The sequence below is a fragment of the Tupaia chinensis genome, unplaced genomic scaffold (assembly GCF_000334495.1).
Source record: "Tupaia chinensis unplaced genomic scaffold, TupChi_1.0 Scaffold144247_1, whole genome shotgun sequence".
NCBI classification, from domain to species: domain Eukaryota; kingdom Metazoa; phylum Chordata; class Mammalia; order Scandentia; family Tupaiidae; genus Tupaia; species Tupaia belangeri.
Genome location: NW_006204105.1, coordinates 1,215,293 through 1,237,866, shown reverse-complemented (window position 1 = coordinate 1,237,866; position 22,574 = coordinate 1,215,293). Strand labels below are relative to the sequence as shown.

Below are 22,574 nucleotides of genomic sequence, written 5' to 3'. Positions count from 1 at the left end.
GAAACGCTCATAATTAAATAACACCCCACTTAGTCCTGCTCAGTTTGGCAGGCATGCCATTTCCATATCCCTTGCTCATACAAGGGATACTGCTGGATATTTGTGAGGCAAAGACAGTGAGGGAGGAGATGAAGAAACACTTGAGTATATATTTTTGAGTTTCATTTCGCCTTTCCACTCCCACCATTTTGGAATTGAAACACAGTGACCTCAAGTAAACAAGTATATTTATTAAAAGAATTTATGGCTCATACTACTCTACTGGTAAACGTTCACATGGCAAACAGAAAAATAAGCAGGTGCCTGAGGGGAAGGATGTAGTCAGTGGGGAAGGCAGAGGAGGTACAGAGGTAAAGGGGGCAAGAAGATCATGTCTGAATTTCTTCCTCCTGTCTTTAAACCTTTGCCCCTTATTGCCCAAGATCTAGTTATCTAGTTATCTCAGTCAAGAATGCACACACCTAGTCTGCTCATGGCAGCCAGAGAGAGGGGAGGAGGAAAGAGGATTACTGTGGCAAGAGATTGTGAAGTGAATGCTCAGGGCCAGAAGCCACTATCGTACCAATGTTGTCTCTGTGTTAAGTCCAGAAAAGTCAGTGCAATAGGAGCCTCATCAATCTTAATTACCATGTTTACTCTCTGAGGTAATGATCAGATTTAGCTAACATGGCAGAGAAGGAAATGGGAAAGCAGCCAGTACATGGGTTGGCAGGATCTTGATTCTTGCTCTATGGTTTGTACTTGCACAGGAAATGCTGGCGCTTGTTGCATTCATTGTTGCTCCAAGTTAAAAAGTCTGTAAGAAAATAGATAAACATTTAAACCCGAGTTCTGTAGTGAGCATTCCAGAGTTATCTGGGTGTTTCACTTAGAGTCACAGATAAAGTACTGTGATGATTAGTTTTGTGTGTCTACCTGGCTAGGATATGGTGCTCAGTCATACACCAGTCTAGATATTGCTGGGAAAGTATTTTCTTAGATTTGGTTAACATTTAAATCAATAGATTGAGCAAAGTAAATTACTCTCCATAATGTGGGTGGGTCTCATCCAATCAGTTGAAGGTCTTAAGAGAAAAGATTGAGAATCCCCAAAGAGGAAGGAATTCTGTTTTTAGATTGCCTTTGGAGTCAAGACTGCAACATCAGCTCTTGCAATAATTTTCAGCTGGGACAGAACTGACTGTTCAGATTTCAGATTTATCAGCCCCTACAATTTGAGTAATTTTTCAAAATAATTCTCTATTTCTCTACTGTAATTGGATATACATCCTATCATCTCTTTCTGGAGAACCATAATACAGATGCTAATTTTGCTAACAGAAAGAAAAATAATTTAAATGTTGCGCATAGTCACAGAAACTCACTCCAGGTACTGCTTTTGAGGGAAGACAGGGCTTGATAAGAATCAACTGAGGGGCCAGCAGGTGGCGTGGTGGTTAAGGGTGCTGGGCTCCTACATGGCTGACCACGGTTCAAGTCCCAGAGCTGGCAATTTTCTTTCTCACTTTCCCTCTCTCCCTCTCTCTCTCACACACATACTCTGTCCCCCCAGACAAATTAAAATAAAAATAAATGAAGTTAAATAAAATAATTCTTAAAAAAAAATCAACTGAAAATGATGGGCTCTCTTATGTTTGAAGCAGGATACATGGAGGATCTGAGCATGCTCTTTCCACAGCTAAGGCTATAAGGATCTCCTGCTCAAAGTTCAAGTAACTGGAAGCTGCTGAAGCCAGTCACAGGCCATCCACTTTTATAGAAGGAATGAGCAAGGAGTAGGCGGTCTTCTGAAGGACTGATGTATTTTTGAGGAGAGGTCCAACATTTCTCTCCAGAAACTAAGCTCCACAGGGTCACTTGTCATCTAGGATGGCTGCAGCAGAGTGATGAATCATCCCCAGTTAGGTGTCTGCTTGTGCTCTGACCAGCACATCTGGAACTGTGGCCTGTGGGTGGGTGTGGTGAGAGTAGGGTATGAGGCAGGGTCCTCCTGCTCCTAGTTCTCAGAGATACAGTGGCTGGGTCCTACCCATACCCATGTTCACAGGACCCAGAGCCAGGTCACAGAGTATAAAGAAATGGTACTACCAGTTGGCTGGGCAACATCCCCCTGGGATGTTCTAAAATACATGCACCTACTGGTGCATGATCATGTCACAATACCTTCTCTTCAGTTTCTCTATCCTGTGGGGATTTTGGACATGCACACTCACACACACCCCAAGCATGTTTTCAACCTCTAGAACTGGGATTCAAACTGCTGTCAGCCAAATGGAATCCAATTTTCTTAACCAGCAGGCTTCCATATTTTGCTCTCTCTCTTTTTTTTTCCTTTTAATGTGCAAAAAGAAGGAGCTGCAATTTGGGAAGAGGTAAGGGGTGATATATTAGAACTTACTGTTCCTGTAATTCATCTCAGCACAATGCTTGTTTCCTCCCATGGACTTGCCAGACCAGGATCTATACAGAAATGTGGCTCCATCAATCCACTGCCACTGCTGCTTCTGTAAGAACAGGAGGTGGGAGAAATGCATAGGTCATTGGCTCACCTGCTTACAGCCAAGGTGGTCCCCTAGGTCCCTCTAAAGCAGTTTTTCACAGTAAAAATTGGGAAAGTATAGAAATGTGTAATTAAGGAAAAATACAGAAGTCATTCCGTTCAACCACTAAGGGAAAAACATTACTAATTCATGATCATGCATATTTATATCTGGTATAAATATTTTACATATAACTACATTTTCTTTGTATTGAAAATGTTGTGGTCTTGAGAGAAATAAGAGCAACAGGAGGACCCTGCAATCACAAAGATAGCAGGACCAACAGGCAGACCTAAGCCAAGCAGTTCGACTTGAGCTCATCAACAGGGATCCCTCCCAATCTGCTATGCTGAAGGAGGAGCTCTCCAGCCTTCAAAAACCAATATCTGGTTTCTGCAGTTGCAGAGAAAGAAGAAGCAACAGGGATACCCTACAACTCCAGGGACAGAAGAGAAACAGCAACAGGAAAACCCTGTAATCCCGGAGATAGAAGGTAGGAGCTGCTGTCCTACGTAGGCCAGGACAGTTTCCCAGAAAGGGTGATAAGTCTGGCTTTCCCAAGGGGTCTTAGCCAGCCAGATTTAAGGTTACCTTCTGTGGGTCATGTAGGCCAATCCATACAGGCTGGTTCTTTTGATAGCCACTTATGTACTCTGCAATGGCGCTGGCTTCCTTTAAGTTCAGGACAGATGCCAGGTGGGCTCCATTCCCATGAGACTGGCACTCGAGCTGCATGCAAAGGGAGGCCCCATTAATGATACCAGAAGGTTTGGAAGCATAGCTCTCTCTTCAGAGCTCTAGCATAACCATGCAGAATGGAATCACAAGTCGCTCCCTCCTCTAGAAGTTGTTATCTAAACTTGTAGAAGACATCTATTGGTTTTCATCATGGGAGACGATGCAACCATCACAACATCAGGTCTCAGAAGGGGTAGCTCAAGGCAAAGGTAAGAGATTTAGAGCCAGAAGAAGTTTATAGGGTTCTGGTCTTGCCTTTTGTTAGTCTATGTGGCCTTGACAAGCCACTCCTGAACTCAGCTTCTTCATTTGTAAAGTAGAAAAAAGTAATTATTGCTACTTAGGAGATGTAAGGACCAAACGTAGTATAATATTGTATTTTAACAAGTTTAAGAAACTGATGTAGCATGTAAAAATGTGCCATTATGTCCCACTAAAAGGTGAGAAAAATAATCACTGTCAATTAATCCATGACATACTGTTGTTCATAGCACATACTTGATTCCAGAGGTGGAATCAACATGATTAGCACATGAACACAATATATGTCTCAGAACAGATAAGGTCATGCTTGACGTGAGATACTTCCAGCATACTGGGCACCTCACAGATACTATCCCATTTATCCTAACAAAAATGTCAGGAAGTGGGAACCAGCAGTTAGCATAATGGCTATGTCGCTGGACTCCCACATAGTCGACCGCGGTTCGCGTCCCGGACCAGGTGGCTTAGAACTCACGCCGGGCGCGTGTGCGTGCGTGCCCAAGGTCCCGAGAGGAGAATGGAGGAGAAGGGATTGTGGCGTGACCATTCCCCCGGGGGTGATTTCTCGCTTTCTGTCTCTATGTCTCTCTCTGTCTGTCTGGCGAGCACATGCGCCCTATAGCGAGAACCTCTCCAAAAAAAAAAAGTCAGGAACTCAGGCTCACCATTAATGGATGGGCAAACGACAGACCAGAAAGGGCAGCTAGACATGATAATAGAGCCCAGGTTTGCTTAACTTCCAAGTCTGTGTCTTTTAAGTTATTATTACCCTAGATTATACAACGATGATATGTTTATAAGTTGTAAATGGTGGTCAGTAACTTATTTTTACTTGTCACCAAATGAATGTCAGACGAATTGCTTAAGTATCTGAAATTATTCTTCAGAGGAGAAGAGACTCTTTCAAATGTTGGATTAGAATGTCTGGGTCCCTGGAATCACTTGCTGATGGAAGATAAGCTTGTTCATCTTTCTTTCTTCAACAATAGACACAGTGTCAAATCTGGTTGGATTTGGGGATTTCTTCCCACCTGCTAAATTGCACCGGGGGCCAATATACAATTCTCCGTTCTATTGCCTCTTTTTTTTTTTTTTCTTTTTTTGGAGAGGTTTTTGCTATAGGGTGCGTACGCTCGCCAGACAGACAGAGAGAGACAGAGAGACAGAGAGTGAGAAATCACCCCCCAGGGGGGATGGCCATACCGCAGTCCCTTCTCCTCCATTCTCCTCTCGGGATCTTGGGCATGCACGCACACGTGCCTGGCGTGAGTTTAAGCCACCGGGTCCGGGACTCGAACCGTGGTTGACTACGTGAGAATCCAGCGACATAGCCATTATGCCAACTGCTGGCCTCTCTATTGCCTCTTTAATAAAAACCATCAGCTCTAAATTCAACTCTGTTTAATTCTTGTATATCTTGATACTGAGCCCAAATTCTTTCATTCTTCCTCTGAAAAAGTGCTACTTTTTTTTTTTATATTCAAAGAAGTGCAATCTGAATTCTTCTTAAAGATTAATAAATGATAATCACTCATTGCTTTAAAGAGTGTATGGAACATGTGACATGATCAATTTCTGCTCTTCAGAGACCTATTTGTTAAACAAAGCAAACATGTGTGTGTGTGTATGTGTGCATGTGTGTAAATTTTATTTTATATTCTTTTGAGGTTATATTACAGGATCTGTCTATATGATAAAAAATAGAATTAATTTAATAAAAACAGAGTTTGGGTCACTGTTATTCAGGGTTTTACTACTTCCAGTCTTTTTGTTACTCTTTACCAGATCAGGTATGGTTGCTATTTAATAATAATTTAGTCCGCACACTTGAAAACCACTTTACAATAGCAAAATGCTTTTAAACCTGTAATTCCATTTGATTCTCAATTTCTTGAGGCATACTAACCAGTCAGTATTTATTGAGTGTTAACTGTGTACCAGCCACAAAGTATTTCTATGATACAGGGGACATAGACTTGGAGTATTTAAGTGATATTTTCCACACAGGTTCACACAACTGGTAATGATGAAGCTGTAACAGGAACTCAGACCTCTTCCTCTTAAGCCCAAATTCAAATCTGCATGCATTGCTCAATGTTCCATCCATCAGCTTCCAGAAGTCTCAAGAATTAAGGTAGGCCAGTAACAGTAGCAAGGAGTGGTTAGCAGCAGTGAGCCAGCAGTGGTCAGACGTTGGGTTTTTCCAGGCCCACGTTGTCCCTGTTTCCCCACCACCTCCTTTGCACTCTGGTTCTGGGGTTGTTAATTCTGCTAACTCTGTGTCCATGTCTCTGTGTCTGTCTCACTCACCCTCCTTATAAACCCAACAGCAGTCAATCATGGGGCCCAGTCCTGATGACCTCAATCCTAATCTCCCCTCAGAGGCCCCACCTCTCAACATCATATTTGGATTAAGTTTTCACCTTCTTAATCCAGTCACAACCAAATTTCAATACATAAATTCTGGGGGACATATTCAATTGAGAGTCATTACATATACTGATTCTGTGAGCATTACGCTCAGGTCATGCCATGATGTACTCATACGGCTTCCCTGCCCCAGTCAGCCACTTGAATGAACCACCACAATTCAGAGAGACAGCGGCATTGATGGATTCCCCACACCTGTCTGTGGCAACTTATTTTATCTATTTGGGTATCTCTTAGATGAATCCTCAGTGAAATAGAATTGATACATTTGTGGGTCATGTGGAACAATGAAATCTTCCAAATGTTTGGACCGTTTCCCCGTTCTGTCAGGTGGCTCTGAGGCCCTTGTTCCAGGACTGCCTGCATGCACACTGCTGTCTGTCTAATGCATTTCACATAGGAACTCAATGATTCTTTCTAGAAGTTCCTCATCTTCCTTTGATTTATGCATTTCTGTGTTCTACTGACAGTGAGCTTGTTGAGAGCAGAGGGCATTTCTTATTTACCCTTTGTCCTTACAGCCCATCTAGGGTCTTGGCTTAAAGTACCTGCTTCATCCACACCTATGAATTGAATGACTGAATAAACAACCCTCTTCTCTCCATTTTACCAACCAGGCAGCTTCTCCTCAGAGTGCCAAGGAACGACCCTTGCTACTGAATCAAATAAAATCTGTGGGCTCTGGGTGGCTCCTTACTTTAAAGATGCTAAATATTCACATTTCTTACCTCAGCATCAGACCAACTCCTCGGCTTCCGGAAGTATCCATAGCAATTTGACTTGTGGTAAAACCACCCGGTAGCACAGCTGGGTCTCATGATGATGTCTACACATAAACAAAAGGCAATTACTAGTTATGATAGCAAAAACAATCACTTCCCAGAATTATAAAGTTTACACAATCAGTACACTTTGAATAAATGGGAGGAAGAGTCTTAAAGAAAGACTGCTAGACTGCCGAAATTTTATAGTGTTAATATTTCTCCCAGCCTTCCCAAAAGAGACCTACAGCCTTTTACTAGAGTGATTGTGCATTGGGTAAAAGGAAATGATCAGAGTTGTTTGAGGTTGTTGGACACTGGCTCTGACCTGACAATAATTCCAGGAGATATCAAATGTTACAATGACCTACCAGTGAAAATGGGAGCTAGCGAAGTCAGGTGATAATGGAGTTTAAGCTTAGTCTGTCTCACATGGGTCCAGTGGGCCCCCTGAACCCATCCTATGGTAATGTCTCCGATTCTAGAATGCATAATTGGGGTATATTTAGTGAGCAGATGCTGAAATCTCACACAGATAATGGAGGTCATCCAACTATACTTCAAGGCAGCACAAGAGTGGTTGGAGGGTCTTAATGGGCAGTTTTAAGTATTACTAAAAGTGAGAAATCCTTTTGGCCTGGAGGACATAGGACAGGTTAAATGACAGCATGACCAAGACTTGAGCACAGCTGGGCCATTCATCAGTAGTAAGAGGAAGAGACATTTTAGGCCAAAGGTCTAGGATGGGCAGAGGAACAGAGGTGGGCATGTGCAAGGGCTGCACAGAAATAAGAGCACTGAAGTTTGCCTTAAGCACAGAGTATCCGTCCCACACCCATGGTAGCAAGGAATAGGAGAAGCAAGGCCTAGAACCGTGGGAATCCAAGATTCAGAGAGACATATGTTCTTCCTGCTAGTCAGATAGTGAAAAGGCCATGCTACTAAATCTGGAGGTTTATGAAGAAGTGAAGATGGCTGGGTGTACAGAGGGGCCAGAAGATGAAGATGATGCCAAGTCAGCAAGTTTGAGTTTTGTGACAATGTGGCTACCCTTTGACACCACAGATGGGTGTAAGTGTCTTTCCTACTACAGTGGATGTCCACAGATGGTGATTGACAGCATTTCCTCTCTCCCAACTCAAATGACATGTCTGTCATTTGTTCTCCTCACAATTCTGTTTTTTTTCATCTTTCTGCCCAGAACCTTCTAGGTATTCTACTTTGCTTTCAGATAAACTCTCTGATCATTTAGCATTTAAGAGGCTTTACAGCCAGGTCTTACTGCCCTATCAGCTGTACCCTCCTATGCAGTGATCCCAGCTCTGTCCTGGAACTTGATGCACATTCTAGATTTAGATCATTTGCACATGCCATGCCTTGTGCCTAAGAATGGTAAGTTATAACTAACCTAGAAAAGGGTTTAAGGAGCACCTCAAATGTGTTAGGCACAAGCAGCAAAGATACTCATGAACTGAAATGTCTCACCTTCTACTACCTTTACAAATATAAACATAATTTTATATTAAACAAAATGGAAACATTTATGTCACTGCTACTTTTATTACTACCACCATCACTAGTTTCCAAGTATAAGGTGCTTTCTTGGTGCCAGGAGCTGTGCTCAGCAGTTTATCCTTACCATATTTTAATCATAATAATTTAAGGAGGTGACAATGGAGGCAAGGTGGTCACCTGCCCTAGTCACACAGGAAGATGAAAAAGCTGCTTCATTGGTTCAGTTCTACGATTTAAACATCTATGTTTCTGCCATCAATGCTCCCAACCTTGCATATAAAACAATAGGGAATTAGAAGTTTAACAATAGATATAACAAGAGGGTTTGAATGTCTTGATTATTTTATCAGAAGGAAAGAAGGCAAAGGAGATCCTTGACTTTTTAGTAAAAACAGATTGTCTTAAAGAGGAGGTTGATCATTGTTTACAGTTCTAAAAAGGATGGGTCATGAAATAGACTTGCACTTCAGGAAGGGACAGGCTGGAGAGACATTAGAGAACACACCTTCAGATTTAATATTGTTGAGAATATTCTGAAAGAGGGAACAAAGAGGAGCCTAAATCTTTGACGTTAAGTTTGAGAACAGCGACCCCTGGTTTCACCCCTGATGCTCCTCGTTGAGTTCACTCTGATCTCTCCTATGAACTCTAAAGTGACCCTGCTTGACATTCTATGGGCAAACACGTTAGGACAGACCCTTTACCACCATGGGTTTTATTTCCCCTGAATAAAGGTTGTAAGGGCAAAGGTCTCGGGAACACACATGGGGGCCCTGAAAGGCTCAGAGCAAAGGAGAATCTCATTCTCTTTGCCTCTTCCTGTCGCTGACCATTTCTTTCTGTTCAATTTTCTTTCTGTGCATCTGTGTCTTCCTGGCTCTTTCTATGCATGTCTCTATGTTTCCCTTGCTATCTTTCATTCTTTGTGCATGTCTCTCTGTCTCTTTTGTCTTTGGGCCTTCGTGTGCCTCTTTCAATCCATGACTCTGTCAGTGTTCTGTTTCTCATTCTTTGCTGTTTCTCCTCTCCCTTCGCAGTTCTCCATCTTTCTCTCACCACCCTCTGCCCCTCACCGTGCAATATTGCAGTTGTTGCTGTCTTCTGCTACTGCACACACTATTGAGCATTTATTATGTACCAAGTACTACGAAGGCAGTTTACATATATTCTGAATATCTTCATAAGAACCCTATCATCATCCTCATGTTCCAGACAAGAAAAAAATGCAAAAGGAAATTGTCATGTCTCAAGGTCCCATCTCAAATAAGTAATAGACAAGATTTGACCCCCAACCATCTGATTCCCAGTCAGACTTACTTTTTATTATTGTCAGAGGGAAGGTGTGCTTTGTGTGCTTGTGAGAGAGACAAAGAGAAAGAGGAAGAACCCCCCACCCCCACCCCAATGGGCCATGGCCATGCTACAACCTTTTCACCCTCTATTTCTCACATTAGGATTTTATGCATGCACACACAAGCTCCTGGAGTTTTTCAAGATGTTAGGTCTGAGAGTATAAACAGGGTCAGCCATGAGGGATCCAGTTCCCAATGCACAGGGCTTAACCATTGCACCACAGGGTCTACCCAATTATTCTAAATCATGGGCTAAATATTCATTCAAATTACTTTGTTTAATTACCAGAGCCTCCTTGAGAAATAGGGGTGGATATCTCCCTCGTGCAGACAAGGAAGTCTCTTCAGAGAGTTGACATGACCTGTGAGGCTGCCCAGATGGGGAGTGAAGTGGGAGCTCAGCGAAGAGCCCATGTTTCCTCAGCAGTCAATGGTCCTTCCAGCACCAGAGCCTCTGGGTATGGGAGCATCTCGGAGCTACTCAAACAGGGGGAGGAAGCTTCAGCTCCTACCATCTTGCCTAGACTACATTAATAGTCTTTCTACTCTCTCACTTACTAGAGGAGTGACCTTAGGAACATTATTTAACCTCTTTTAGCTTCAGTTTTCTTGTCTGTACAAGGGAACCTATATTATATAGCTTCTTTATGAGATTATGGGGAGGATTATTTGGAATAATGCTGTACAGTGATTAGCACAGAGCCTCATAATTATTCAGCCAACAATACTACAGTTGGTTAGAAAATTGTAGCTATTAAAACAATCATCATTGGGACCAACAGGTGGCACAGTAGTTAAGGTGCTGGACTCCAGTGGCTTGAGTTACAGACCCAGGGGGTTGAAAATTGTGCTGTGTGTGTGGTTTTTTGTTTTGTTTTGTTTTTGTTTTTGTTTTTGTTTTGAGAGGTTTTTGCTATAGGGCACGTGCACTCACCAGACAGACAGAGAGAGACAGAGAGAGAGAAAGTGAGAAATCACCCCCCAGGGAGGATGGTCACGCCACAATCCCTTCTGCTCCATTCTCCTTTCGGGATCTTGGGCACACACGCACATGCGCCTGGTGTGAGTTTAAGCCACAGGGTCCAGGACTTGAACTGCAGTCAACTACGTGGGAGTCCAGCGACATAGCCATTACTCTAACTGCTGGTCCCTATGCTGGGTGTGTATTTGCGTGTGTGTGTGTGTGTGTGTGTGTGTGTGTGCACCCCAAATCCCAAGAGGAGAATGCAGGAGAAGGGATTGCAGTGTAGCCAACCCCCTAGGGGGGTGACTTTCTTATTTTCCCTCTCTCTGTCTCTGTCTCTCTAACTCTGATAAGTGCATGCACCCTTTGACAAAAAAAAATCTTAAAATTGTTGTTATTATGTAATATTATTGAAAACATTGAGTGGATGAAGTTTCTTCCTGTGCATAAATCACGTTGCTTTGTGTCTCTCCACCCGTCATACCAATGGCATGCACCACTTCAGGTTAAGGGCAGCTACAGGCCAGGACAAATAAATCACTATGGACGTACTAAGAGTTCTAATCTTGACCACTAGCTCTTATTGAAAGAGAACATTAATTTCTAAGTCTCCCATATTTCCACTAGAGTTTTTTTCATTAGTTGTAGCATAGAGAATATATAAGACATGTCACAAGGGAGGCTCCTTTGATAGTAATAATAGTAGTAAGTCCTTCAACATGTGGGAGGAAAAATCTATCTGAAAAAGAGCAAGGGACAGACCTGTAGTGAATGTTCTGGTTCTGCTTCCTTCTAGGGAGAGAAATCAGAGAAACTGGTGAAATCTTAGAGTGGGAAAGGCTCGTTTCTTATTACTTAGGATATAACTGGGGAAAAATTCAAGCCTCTTTAAGGAAGCCTGAGGTCAGTACAGCACCAGAGCAGCAGGGAACCACCTGGTCACTTAGAAATGACCACAGAAGGTGGCTCTTCAGAAAGGGCTCAAGGACATCCCAACCATTGTCCACTTTTGCATGGTTCATGGCAGGTGGCTGAGTTTCTAAGAACCTAAGCATCCATAGATAGTTGCGATAAGTGGTGGCTAGAAATAGGTGTGTTGGGGTTAAAAGCCATGAGTACAAGGAACTGTCAAGGGTAGGCTTTGGTGAGGACCACAAGCTTCAGCTGTGGGGACCAGCATGATGCCCAAAGACCCTTGCTTCTCTTTGTATTTCCTTCCAATTGATGGTCCCTGTGGCCAAGGGCATTCCCTCAGCTCAACAGAAGTGATGCCCATACATGGATTCTTCATCCACTCTTCCACATACAACAGCCAGAAATGACACATGGGACTGAGAGAGATATTCAGGACTAGAAGCCAGAGCATCAGACGGCAAGGCTGGGTAAGTGCCGATCTTCCCGTGGACTTCATTTTTCTCAAAAATAGAACAAAGAAGTTACACTGGGTGAGCCCACATTTAATTTAATTCCATTTTAGGTATTCCATGATACTTCTTCTTTTTTTTTTGAGAAGTTTTTACTACAAGGTGCGTGCGCTCGCCAGAGAGACAGAAAGCGAGAAATCACCCCATAGGGGGGATGGCCATGCCGCAATCCCTTCTCCACCATTCTCTTCTTGGGATCTTGGGCATGCACACACATGCACCTGGCATGAGTTTAAGCCACTGGGTTCGGGACTTGAACCACAGTCAACTACATGGGAGTCCAGCGACATAGCCATTACGCTAACTGCTGGTCCCCATGATACTTATTCTTTACTCATTCATAGTTTTCTTCTCCTGCTTTGTCCAATAGTAGATTCTACAGCATTGCTTCCTACTTTGTTAACATGCTACTATTTATTTACTTATTCATATTATTTGCTACAGGGCACATGTCCTTGCCAGAGAGAGGGAGGGAGAGAGAAAGTGAGAATGTACCCTTGGTGGAGGGTGAGGGGTGAGGAGGACCATGTTGCGATACCTTCTTTTCCATTCTCTTCTCAGTACTTTGGGCACACATGCACCTGGTGTTCTTTTCATACCACCAAGTCCAGGATTCAGACGCCATAGTTGGCTATGCAGGATCCAGCTGCCTTAACTACCATGCCACCTACTGGTCTACTTTGTGTACTGGTTGCTTGGTCTATAAGCTTTTAAGAGCCATCTCTCCAAATAGGTTGCAGGTTCCTTGCAAACTAGAATCACCCTGATTCTGACATTCCACTTCATGTATTTGATAGGCTCAAATAAGACTTCTAGTTATAGCTAAGACTTATTGACAGTCTGCTAGATGTCAGGTGCTTTAAACACATTATCTCTATTCTTCACGATAAACTTATGAAATTACATTACAGCTTACACTTAATTGATGATTCAAGTGTGGCTTTTACAACCATATAGTGTTGGTGTTTATCTGGTTCCTGGGCCCGTGAACTTTATCATATCATTCTTTTTCATTCCTGTGTTTAAAATCTATTTGCTGCAGTGCCTAAATATATATTTGGGGTGGGGACAAATAGTTGGCTATGTCATGTATGCTGTGGGGATGTGGACTGGAGGCTTGCTCAGCTAAGGGATGGATACTCACCTCCCAGGACGTCAGAGTTAGCCACACAGCTCAGCAGCAGGAGCAGCCGTACGCTTTTGGAAGCCATCTCTTCTCCTGGGGATAGAAGTGCTTTGGACACCTCTGCTACAAGGACTTGGGAGTCCTGCTTAGTTTTCTTTAAATCTCCTGCGTTCACCCAGATCTGTGGATCTGAACGTGTTTTCACTGGTCAGAAAGACAAGAATTCTGATGCCAAATCACATTTATATCACAGTGATATACAGAAACTCGTCTAAAAAAATCACAAAGGCAGAAAGAATCCCATCATTTTAAGTAGTTAAGCAAATTCAACCTATTCTATTCATGTTCTCAAGAAAAAATTGCTCACTCTCATATCCTAAATCCAAAATTCATAATGAAAGGCATCTCAAAATAAATGTAGATATTAGGAAAATTTAACTTATGGGGGTGTGTTCTCACTTGCAAGTTTCTGGGGCCAGTGCGAGAAACCGAACTGAACAATGGTATAGCCGGCCTGGAGGAGGTTTTTTGTTCTGCGCAGAAGCAATTTGTAAAGGAAAGCCAGACCCTGATATTTTCAGAAAAGCCGGCAGAGGGCGGCCAAGACAAGCTTTCTCATAGATGACGTGGCGGTGCGCTTTCTATAGTCAAGAAAATGAAATCAAGTGCTTCCAACACTGAAATGTTTGATGTTTGAAATAACAGCATATTGACCCAATACCCACCTTTTACAGATGAGAAAACTTAAGGCCTCATTTGCCTTTTGGTCATCACGTACAACCGGACCTGACAATAGTTCGGCACTATTTCCTTTACACTTAGGTGACATCACTTCTAAATTCTGTCTCCCAGAGATAATTTGGTGAATACGTATAGACATCTTCCTATGCATCTGTCTCTATGTGCAGTTTTATATAAATCACATCTTAGAGTTTTGTAACCTGGTTTTGATTCTCAGAAACAAAGTGATTGCAGATTTTTGGCTAATTTTAGCATATTAAAGAAAAACTTCAGTATTTTTAAATTGCTAATGAAGTTTTTTTTTTTTAACTTTTAGGTTTTTTTACCCTCATGTTTTGTGAGACCTTACTTATATTTATATTTCTTTTTTAGATTTTTGCCTTCAGGTATCTGCACTCACTGAAGAGAGACAGAGAAAAAGTGAGAGATCACCCTCCAGGGGGATGACTATGCCACGATCCCTTCTCCTCAATTCTCTTCTCAGGATTTTGGGCACACACCCACTCACACCCAGCATGATTTTCAAGCTGTCAGATCTGGGACTCAAATTGCATGGTTTGCCGTGTAGGATCCAGCACCTTCACCTCCATGCCACCTGCCAGGCCCATTGTATGTTGTATGTGTCACACATTACTAATAATACTTTCTGGTGTGTTTCTTCTTATTTTACATATATATATATATTCTCCATTCTGAAATTTTCAAACATTATATTGTAATATTTATGATTTTCCTCTAGGCATCGTTATCATAGAAGGTTAAACTATTCATTCATATTTTCTATTTTCATCTATCTGGCTTTATTTTAGTATAAGTTTGGAATTGGGGGGTCTAGATTTTCTCCCCTAAATAAAGATTACCATGAATAACCCGTTGAATTCTTGTTTGACCATACTTTTTTTTTTTTTTGAGAGAGATTTTTGTTATAAGGTGCATGGGCTCGCTGGAGAGACAGAGAGTGAGAGAGACAGAGAGATAGAAAGAGACAAATCACCCTCCCCAACCCCCGGAGGGAATGCCACTCCATAATCCCTCTTCCATTCTCCTCTCCAGATTTTGGGCACTCCCACACACGTGCCTGGTGTTTTAAGCTGCCGTGTCTAGGATTCAAACCTCAGTTAACTATGTGGGAGTCCAGTGATGGAACCATTATGCCGTCTGCTGGTCCCTCTTGTTTGACCATACTTTGTGATTTGAAAATCAGGACACATGGTGAAACTTTCAAATGATAGACTAAGAGGAATGGTAGAATAATAGCACTTGAAACAAAAACATTCCTGGAAAGTCTAAGATGGAGTCCCTATGAGCACTTTGACTCAGTGCTAATAGAGAAGGGGGCAAAGGGTGAGGCGTGTGGAAGTATGATGGCTCTCCCACTCTTCCACCATTTTAAAGTCATTGCATGAACCCTCCACTCCTTTGCTGAACTTTCCTTCTAAAAGTAACGGGGCATTTTAGTGTCCTGAAACCTTCTGCCCTTCCTTTTTTTCCCTAAAAATTTAATTGCCAAAGGGCACATACATTCATGAGAGAGAGCTAAAGAAAGCACCTCCTAATTGGGGCTTGATAACAGTGCAATCCCTTTTCCTCAGTTTCCCCATCTTGTTAGGATTTTAGGCCCACATGCACACATGCCTAGCATAGTTTTCAAGCTGCCAGGGTAGACTGTACCTATAGTCAGGCAAGTGGGGTCTGGTTTCCAATACGCTGCCTTAACCATGAGGTTATAGACCTGGCCCCTGAAGCCCCTTTAAAATGCAAATGGTTAGAATTTCTCCATCAAGCTGACTGGGAAAGAGGCAGTGCAGCATTTTTTTGATTAATCTGTAAGTGAATTTTAGTGAATAATATTCATCAAATGTCTATATGTCTTCTCAGCCCTCATAATGAGTCAACATTAAGAACCGAGTTCACAGATGAAGAAACTGGAATTCACTGAGATTAAGTAACTTTCTCAAGTTTCATAGCTATTAGATTGCAGGCCCATGATCTAGCCCAACACTTTTTGACACTGAAGCCCATGATATTTACAATGAGAGAAAAAAAATCAGTAATTCAAATCAAACAACATATCAACAAGAAGTATGGCAAGCCTCATTAGAACTATAATTTAGCATTTCTGGCCCAGGTAATAGGTGACAGAGAAAACAGGTGTTCAAATAAAGCCTTCCATCCTCTGCTGCAGAATTACCTGGTTTTTGGCCAAGATTCCAGGGATCTCTGCTTCAGGGTCCTGAGTGCTCCCAAAGTTTCTGGAGTTCTTATAGCTTCTCTATGCAGGAATTAATAAGTTTTGTTTTAATCCTGGAGTGATAATGTTGTTTACAAATAATAATTCATTCATAAAAGTCTTATCTACAGTCAAAAAACCCAACTGCATGAGATGTGGCTCAAGACTGCACAGTAAATTATGCTTTGCATAGCCGGGAAAAGGACCTCTCCCTCTGTGCAAACAGAATCTTTTCTTTACAACCCTTGTTATCAGAATGAATGATATCCTGCAATCTGTTGTAAGTCCATCTTTCACTCCTGTATTTCATTTTTTCTTTTCTCTCCTTTTATTCCTCTGTGTTGTGAATTTTTAAAAATTTCTCCTTCCTTTCTGGAAAGATGCCCTCACTTCAGCACTGGAGAATCATTTCAGCACTGGAGAATCGAGATTCTACTCCCACAGAAAGGGTTTTGCTCTCACGTGGGGTGGCCATGTGGGTAACTTGAGGTGCACATGCAGGCATTCCTTTCTTTCTTTCTTTTCTGGAGACGTTTTTGCTATAGGGTGCGTGCGTTCACCAGAAAGACAGAGAGAGATAGAGAGACAGAAAGCGAGAAATCATCCCCCAGGGGGGATGGCCATGCCGCAATCCCTTCTCCTCCATTCTCCTCTTAGGATCTTGGGTATGCATGAACATGCACCCAGAGTGAGTTTATAAAAGCCACCGGGTCCGGGACTTGAACTGTGGTCGACTATATGGGAGTCCAGTGACATAGCCATTACACCAACTGCTAGTCCCCAGGCATTCCTTTCTAAAGCACCAATCTCATCTCTCCCTGCAAGTTCTAGGTTCCTTAGCTAGCTACTATTTTAGTTGTTCCTGTGGAGCAATACATTAAAATCTTATCCTAAAACAGGGTAATTATGTAAGAACAGATTACATCGGTAGAATATTTTACAATAAAGTGTTTTCACTTGTCATTCAGATGAGACCCAAACAAAACCCCTGTGAGCAAGGTAGCATTGCTATTAATATATACACTCAAGACACTCAGTGCTAAGAGAGACTGGGAAACCTGCCCAGGTTCACGATGCTGGTCACTAGTGGAGCTAGACATTGATCCCATGTCTTGTGACTCCAAATCTAGCTCTGGTTACTGAATTACAGTCTTACTGGAAAGATAGGTTATTTGGGAAGGGTCATAAGATTTCATTTTTCTAGTGTAGTTGGAAAAGGATTAACCTAGGGGTAGGTGCCAGAGATCATTCAATTTCAAACTACAAAGTCTATAAAAGGACCTTTTAGGAAGGAAAATTTAAGTGTGGAAAGGACATGGCAATCATCAAATCTTACTCTTTTGCTCTACTAGTGAAGAACCCAAGATCCAGAGAAGTGTAATGACTAGTTCAGTTCAGTTAGTTATGGTGAAACTGATGTCAGAAACCAGGCTCTTCTTGCTCTCAGCCCAGAGTTGTTTTTAAAATGCTTTTCAGTGTTTGCCCTTGGATTTTTCTAACCTGTGTATAAATTCATGATACGGCATGAGAAAGCAATGCTTTCATGGTTTGCATGAATAGTTCAGAGACTCTCTTCTGACTCATGATGGTCTGAGGGAGAGCACAAGATTTAGCCTCTCAGGGATCTTGATACAAGTTCTAATTCTGTTACCCATTCATTGTGTAACGCTGGGCACACTATGTCTTTGAGCCTCAGTTATTAATTTACAAGGAAGAGATTATCAGATACATTTTATGTTCTGCATTCTGTTTGACATAGCATCTTTGACTTTAGGCAGCTGAATGGCAATCACCATTGCTTCGTGGCCCAATGAGAACTAAGATAGTAACTCCCAGTCCTTTAGGTTCAAAAGTGTTGGTCCACATGTGAAACAGAAAAGTTTTAACAAAATATGTGATTTAGTAGATCCCCTAAGCTCCCACCCTGTTACCCGAACACTGACTTCATAAAAAGTTGGGTTGTATTTTTTTTTTTTTTTTAAGACTCAGGCCAGCAGGTGGCATTATGGTCAGGGTGCTGGATACCCATATGGCCAACTGTGGTTCAAGTCCTGAACTCAACAGTTTAAAAATCACAATGGGCATGTGTGCGTACATGCCCAAGATTCTGAGAGGAGAATGGAGGAGAAGGGGTTGTGGCATGGCTATCACTTCTGGGGGATGATTTCTCACTTTCCTTCTAACTGTTTCTCTCTCTAATGAGCGCACACACCCTATGGCAGAAATATTAAAAACACTTTTTTAAAGGCTCATCTGTAGCCATATTACTCTGAATGCATCTGATCTCATCTGATCTTGGAAGCTAAGTGGGGTAAGGCCTGGTTAGTACTTGGATGGGAGACCTCCTAGAATACCTTGTGTTGTAGGCTATAAAAGAGAAAAAAATAAAAGCAAAACCAACAAATAGCTGCTTCCATACCTGTCCCTTTTCTTCTTAGGTGTTTCTTTCTAGAGGTTCCAGAGAACCAGACTCACTCATAGCTTTCTCTTTTCCCCCAAAGACAAAACTTTACTTAACATTTTATTATTGGAAAAGTAATTTACCTCTTTCTAAAAAAGGTTTTATTTTCTTTCTTGGAAGAATTCATGCTCTAAGTCTACTCGAAGTATCTTATCTTCAGCTATGTGGTGATTCCACTAAGCTTCCAAAGATTCCTCCAATTGGAAACATATACATTAGTGTATTTCTATAGCTGGATGGTACAAATCTGAAAAGAGGTAGGAAGTTAAAAAAATGCTAAGATAAAGTGAAGTTTCTGATAAAAAACAGGAATGTGATCTTTTCTCATGTGTCCATAAATATTCAATAAACTTTCATCCACCCAATGATTTGCTGGTACAACTGTCCAATAACATTTCCTGTGACAATGGACATGCTGTCATCTGTGGTGCCACTGCAGTAGCCACTAACCACATATGGCCATCGAATACTCAGAAAAACAACTAATATGAATGAGGAATTGAATTTTAACCTTATTTAATTCTAATTAGTTAAATTTAAACAACACTGTTTGGCTAGTGGCTACCATAGTGGATAGCACAGATCAAGAAGATGGGAATAGATTTCCATGGAAACAAGCTAACAGGGAACAAAAGAGGAATTATTAGTGTTTGCAGAGACTCTTAGAGACAGAGAAAAGCTTGAAGAAGTTAAGTCCTGAGCGTTTGAGAGATTTGCAGAGTTTGGGGGAAGCTGTAGAACTTGAATTTGAACCAAATCTAGTTAGATCTCAAAGTAGGAGTTTTTTAGCTGATAATCCGGGTACACTTTGGTAAGAAGTCTTTGTTACGGTCTAGCCAGTGGTGTGGTGGTTAAGGCAACTGGATCCCACATGACTGACTTTGTGATTTGAGTCCCATACCTAGCAGCTTTAAAAACACACTGAGCACTTGGAAAGGTGTGTCCAAAATCCTGAGAGAAACATGGAGAAGAGATTGTGGTGTGGCCATTTCTCTAGGGGGCAATTTATTGCTTTCTCTTTCTCTCTCTCTCTGTCTCCAGAAATGAATATGCCCTCTAGCAAAACAAAAAAAGTCACTGCCATTTTCTATGATGTTGTAAATTGAGTTACGCATTATTTTGCCATATCTGCAGCATGTATTGGAACTCCACTTTCACTGGTGAAGCTTGAGTGGCAATGATCTCAGCCTTTCTCTTCAAGTAGTGGAGCTCCTCATTGTTTCTTTACTTGAGGTCAAGTATAAATGGTTTTCTCCAGCTGGTATGACAGTAACTTAGTACCTATTTTAACTGGTGTACAGTTACTATTTTATTGTTGGTATGTATCAGAAATTTTTTGAAAGTGCTTCCTCCCCCCCACCCATCTAAACATTTCAGTACTATTAGAAGAACCTCAACCAGGTAAGCACAGTGATGTGGGACAGACTTGACGGAATGATAAATCAAAGCTGTATTTTATGAGAATGTAAAAAAACGAAGTCTGGTAAAAGGATGTGAGGAAGATCTGCGACTGTATAATGGGAAAGTAAGTTTTAGAATTTTTTTAAAGTTCTAAATCCTAAGACAACAACATGAATTACTTATTATTATTTTTAAAATACTATTATGAGTTCTTCCCCATCTTCATAAGGTGCAAATTTTTATGGCCTTTGACTTTATCATTTTATGTTTAACAGAGATATTGACCATGAGCTCTGATGCAAGCAAGCCCTGTAACATCCTCTGATAGTGAAGCAAATCTTACAGCAGGAGAGAGGAAATGAGTCATTGGGAAGTGTTCATTAACTTTTACAGCCAGTCTGAAAAATCTCTTGTCTTGAAAACAGCAGGATTCATCCGTACTCGCTGAGCTGGATGTGGGAGACTGTGACATAGAGGTATTTCCCCTTCTTCACCCTTTCGAGGACAATCTATTATCTATATTCATGAACAGCTCTACTTGTTGGAGAACATCGGTTAACTTGCTCAAGAGGCACAATGGAAGTTCTATCATCAAAATGTAAATTGATATGATCATATGGTTTTATCTTTCCTTCTGTTAATATGGTGTATTACATTTATGGTTTTGTGTATGTTGAACCACCCTTGCAGCCCTGGAATAAAGCCTACCTGGTCATAAAAAAGGACTCTGTGTCATCAAAGCAACATGGCACAAAAAGAGTGGAGTAGGAGGCATCTCACTCCCTAACCCCAAAATATGTTACAAAGATGTGAAAATCAAAACAGCATGGTACTGGCACAAAAATAGGCATGGAGACCAATGGAACAGAATAGAGATCCCAGAAATAAACTCCAAAACATACAGCCAACTGATTTTTTGACAAAGGGCATCAGAGAATCCAGTGGGGAAAGAAAATTTCTTCAATAAATAGTGCTGAAAAAAATTTGGTATCTACCTGCAGAAAAATGAAACTGCACCATTAATAAGTCAACTCAAAATGGATCAAAGATCTAAATCTAAGACCTCAAACTGTAAAACTACTGGTGAAAAACATAGGGGAAACTCTTGGAGACACTGGAATAGGCAAAGACTTCTTAAATAAGACACTCAAAGCACAGGCAATAATCCCAAAAATAGAAAAGTGGGATTACAACAGGTTAAAAAGCTTCTGCACAATAGTTAGAGCAAAGTAACAACCCTCAGAATGAGAGAATATATTTGTAAGCTCTCCCTTGGATAAGGGACTGATAACCAAAGTATACAGGGAACTCAAGTAGCTAACCTAAAAAAAATTCAATTAAAAAATGGTCAGATGAGCTGAAGAGATGACTTTAGGAAGACATACGAATAGCCAAAAAACATATGAAAAAATGCTCAAAATCCCTTATCATAAGGGAGATACAAATCAAAACAACAGTGAGATACCATCTAACCCCAGTCAGAATGGCTAATATTAAAAGAAAAAGAAAACAATAAAGAATGATAAGCACTGTTGAGGCTGCAGTGGAAAAGGAATGTAAATTAGTACCATCACTGTGGAGAACAATATGAAGGTTCCTTAAAGATTGAGTGTAATAAAACAAACAAACAAACAAACAAAAACCTACAAATAGAACCACAATAAGATTCAGCAATTCCATTCCTGGGTATCTACCAAATACACTTATTCAGAAAAACACTTGCACATCCATGTTTACTGCAGCATTACTCACAATTGCTAAGACATGGAATCTACCCAAATGTCCAAAAACAGATGAATGGATTGAAAAAGCGTGGCACACATACACTGTGGAATACCACTCAGCCATAAAAAAAAAAAAGAACCTGGCATTTGATAGAAAGTGGATGAATATGGAAATTTACTGCTAAATTAAGCAAGTCAGACTATAAAAGAAAGGCATTGTATGTCCCCACTTAATATATTGGGTCATGGGAACCAGCAGTTAGCATAATGGCTATGTTGCTGGACACCCATGTAGTCGACTGCAGTTCGTGTCCTGGACCCGGTGGCTTAGAACTCATGCCGGGAGCGTGTGCGTGCGTGATATGGTCATCAAAAAACTCATGATACATTTTTTTTCTATGCAAAAATGCATTATGACCTTTATGACCACCTAATATACTGAATGTTTGCATTCTATCCCAGAAAGATTAGAAGGCGTAAAAACATGGAAGCATCTATGGATACCAGAGACAGTAGGGGAGAAGGGTGGGAGATAAGGGGGTGGAACAGAGGGAATCAGGGGGGAAAAAGAAACAGAACATTCAGTGGAAACAAAAATGGAAAACTAGCTGTTGATAAAAATGTGTATGGTATTATTTTTGATTGGATTAACATACAGTATTTTTTTTTCTGGGAAATTTATTTTCTATGCTGTAAAGCTACATAATGATTGATTGTAAAAAATAATTTAAAAAAGAGTGTTACCACCAAGTGGGGAAGGTTGCCTCCAATATTCCTCTTGATCTTGAGACCAAATATTTTTCTCTTGAGGCCTGACTACAGATTTTGTTAAAATAGAAATTATTTATTTACTTTTATTTATTATTGTTTTTAAAAATTACTACAGGTCACACATAATTACCA

General features: G+C 41.1%; 1 protein-coding gene and 1 pseudogene across 1 annotated transcript; one reads left to right on the top strand and one right to left on the bottom strand.

The window, feature by feature from the left end:
- Window positions 1-252: 252 nt before the first annotated feature.
- On the bottom strand, window positions 253-16,109 carry REG4 (regenerating family member 4). The gene is made up of 6 exons (XM_006166291.1): window positions 16,047-16,109; window positions 13,133-13,303; window positions 6,701-6,798; window positions 3,132-3,269; window positions 2,399-2,504; window positions 253-796 (listed from the first exon to the last, which is right to left on the bottom strand). The coding sequence occupies exons 2-6, from the start codon at window positions 13,197-13,199 to the stop codon at window positions 729-731; spliced, it is 477 nt and encodes a 158-aa protein (XP_006166353.1). The 5' UTR covers window positions 13,200-13,303; window positions 16,047-16,109; the 3' UTR covers window positions 253-728.
- Window positions 16,110-18,336: 2,227 nt separating this feature from the next.
- Window positions 18,337-18,454, top strand: LOC114005664 (uncharacterized; annotated as a pseudogene).
- The last annotated feature ends 4,120 nt before the right edge of the window (window positions 18,455-22,574 follow it).